This window comes from Lottia gigantea, assembly GCF_000327385.1.
Source record: "Lottia gigantea unplaced genomic scaffold LOTGIsca_5632, whole genome shotgun sequence".
In the NCBI taxonomy this organism is placed as follows: Eukaryota; Metazoa; Mollusca; class Gastropoda; family Lottiidae; genus Lottia; species Lottia gigantea.
In genome coordinates this window covers 1-1,230 of record NW_008709928.1, presented here as the reverse complement: position 1 = coordinate 1,230, position 1,230 = coordinate 1, and the positions used below count along the sequence as shown (strand labels likewise).

At 38.1% G+C, this 1,230-nt stretch overlaps 1 protein-coding gene across 1 annotated transcript; it reads left to right on the top strand.

Annotated features, from left to right (window-relative positions):
- Positions 1 to 446: 446 nt before the first annotated feature.
- Positions 447 to 1,119, top strand: LOTGIDRAFT_176883 (hypothetical protein; the record flags this gene model as incomplete). Its single annotated transcript, XM_009063276.1, has 3 exons — positions 447 to 508; positions 602 to 752; positions 925 to 1,119. Coding segments are annotated over 3 exons (408 nt in total), but the record flags the coding sequence as incomplete, so codon positions are not given.
- Positions 1,120 to 1,230: the final 111 nt, after the last annotated feature.

The window sequence follows — 1,230 nt, the reverse complement described above, 5'->3', positions numbered from 1 at the left end:
GGGGGGGGGGGTTGGCAGTGGCTTACGCAGGATTTATTTAAAGGGGGTCGGTCCGAAGGTGCGAATTCGATTGCAGAGTATAGCGGCATGATAACGTTTCAGTTGAGCTGGTGACACCGTATCTTTATAGCTCTCAGAAATATTATAGAAAGAAAGGCACTTTCTTATATGTTACTGAATTTTCCAGTCATCCAGCGGGTGCACACGACCTAGGAGAAAATAAATTTTGAATTAAATACTTCAATTTTCACCTGGGTGATCTATAGGGCGACCGATACCTTTCAACCAATCAAATTTAATGTCAAGGCAAGTCCTCTCAGTGGCGGTCCGCCATTTGTACTGATCACATGATATGATCGACGAAAATATACGCACGTTAAAATTCGCTACTTTTCCCCCTTCGTAACGGCTCGTAAGTGAGTGGAGATGGGTCCCAAAACGAACGAATGGTCTTCCTGTCTCTCAACCATAAACTATTTATTTGGTACTTATTAAAGAATAATATCGTGTAAGTGCTCGTAGTTAATGTTTGCCCAATGCTTGAACGACGACCATAATTGGTTTAATGACTTCTAAGAATTTTAATTGTTTGTACCTGTAGATGGACTGTTAAGGGAGAATCAAGTGGTATGTCTCTACTTGAAGTCGGTTTGTTAAGTGGTTACACGGTGGATGAAGTTCCTCTTAATGAAAATAAACTCATAAAAAGAATGGAAACAGCGAAGAAAAAATTCACCTTATATATTGATGAGGTGAGATTGATAATACTGTTTGTTTTCTAGTGAATTAAATTTCAAATGAAAGAAGTCCCGAGAGATACGTTGTCAACTTCTTAGGAAGCATACTTAGTATCGCTCTTGTGAACTCGCCAGAACTCAATATGAATATGATGAGTGAATGTCATCATTAAACTCTATTTTATAGGTGGGCAATAAACCAATATGTATCAAACTGCGATTAGTGAAAGCAGAAATTATTGGAAAATTAAAACCCGGTTTTATCAGCATAATAGATTACTATAATCCAGAAAATAGTGCTACAGCTTCTTATAAATCTACATTGGGTGAAGGTGCTCCAGTGTGTGCTCTCTGTCCACAAGGAGCCTGCGGAGATTGTGTGGTAAGTCAAAAATTCAGATCTTTACAGCTATCATGCAATCTGTAAATTTCGTATGTTGTCATATAGTTTTCGTTTCTCTTGGTGCATTTCAAATAGCTCTTTTACAATGAG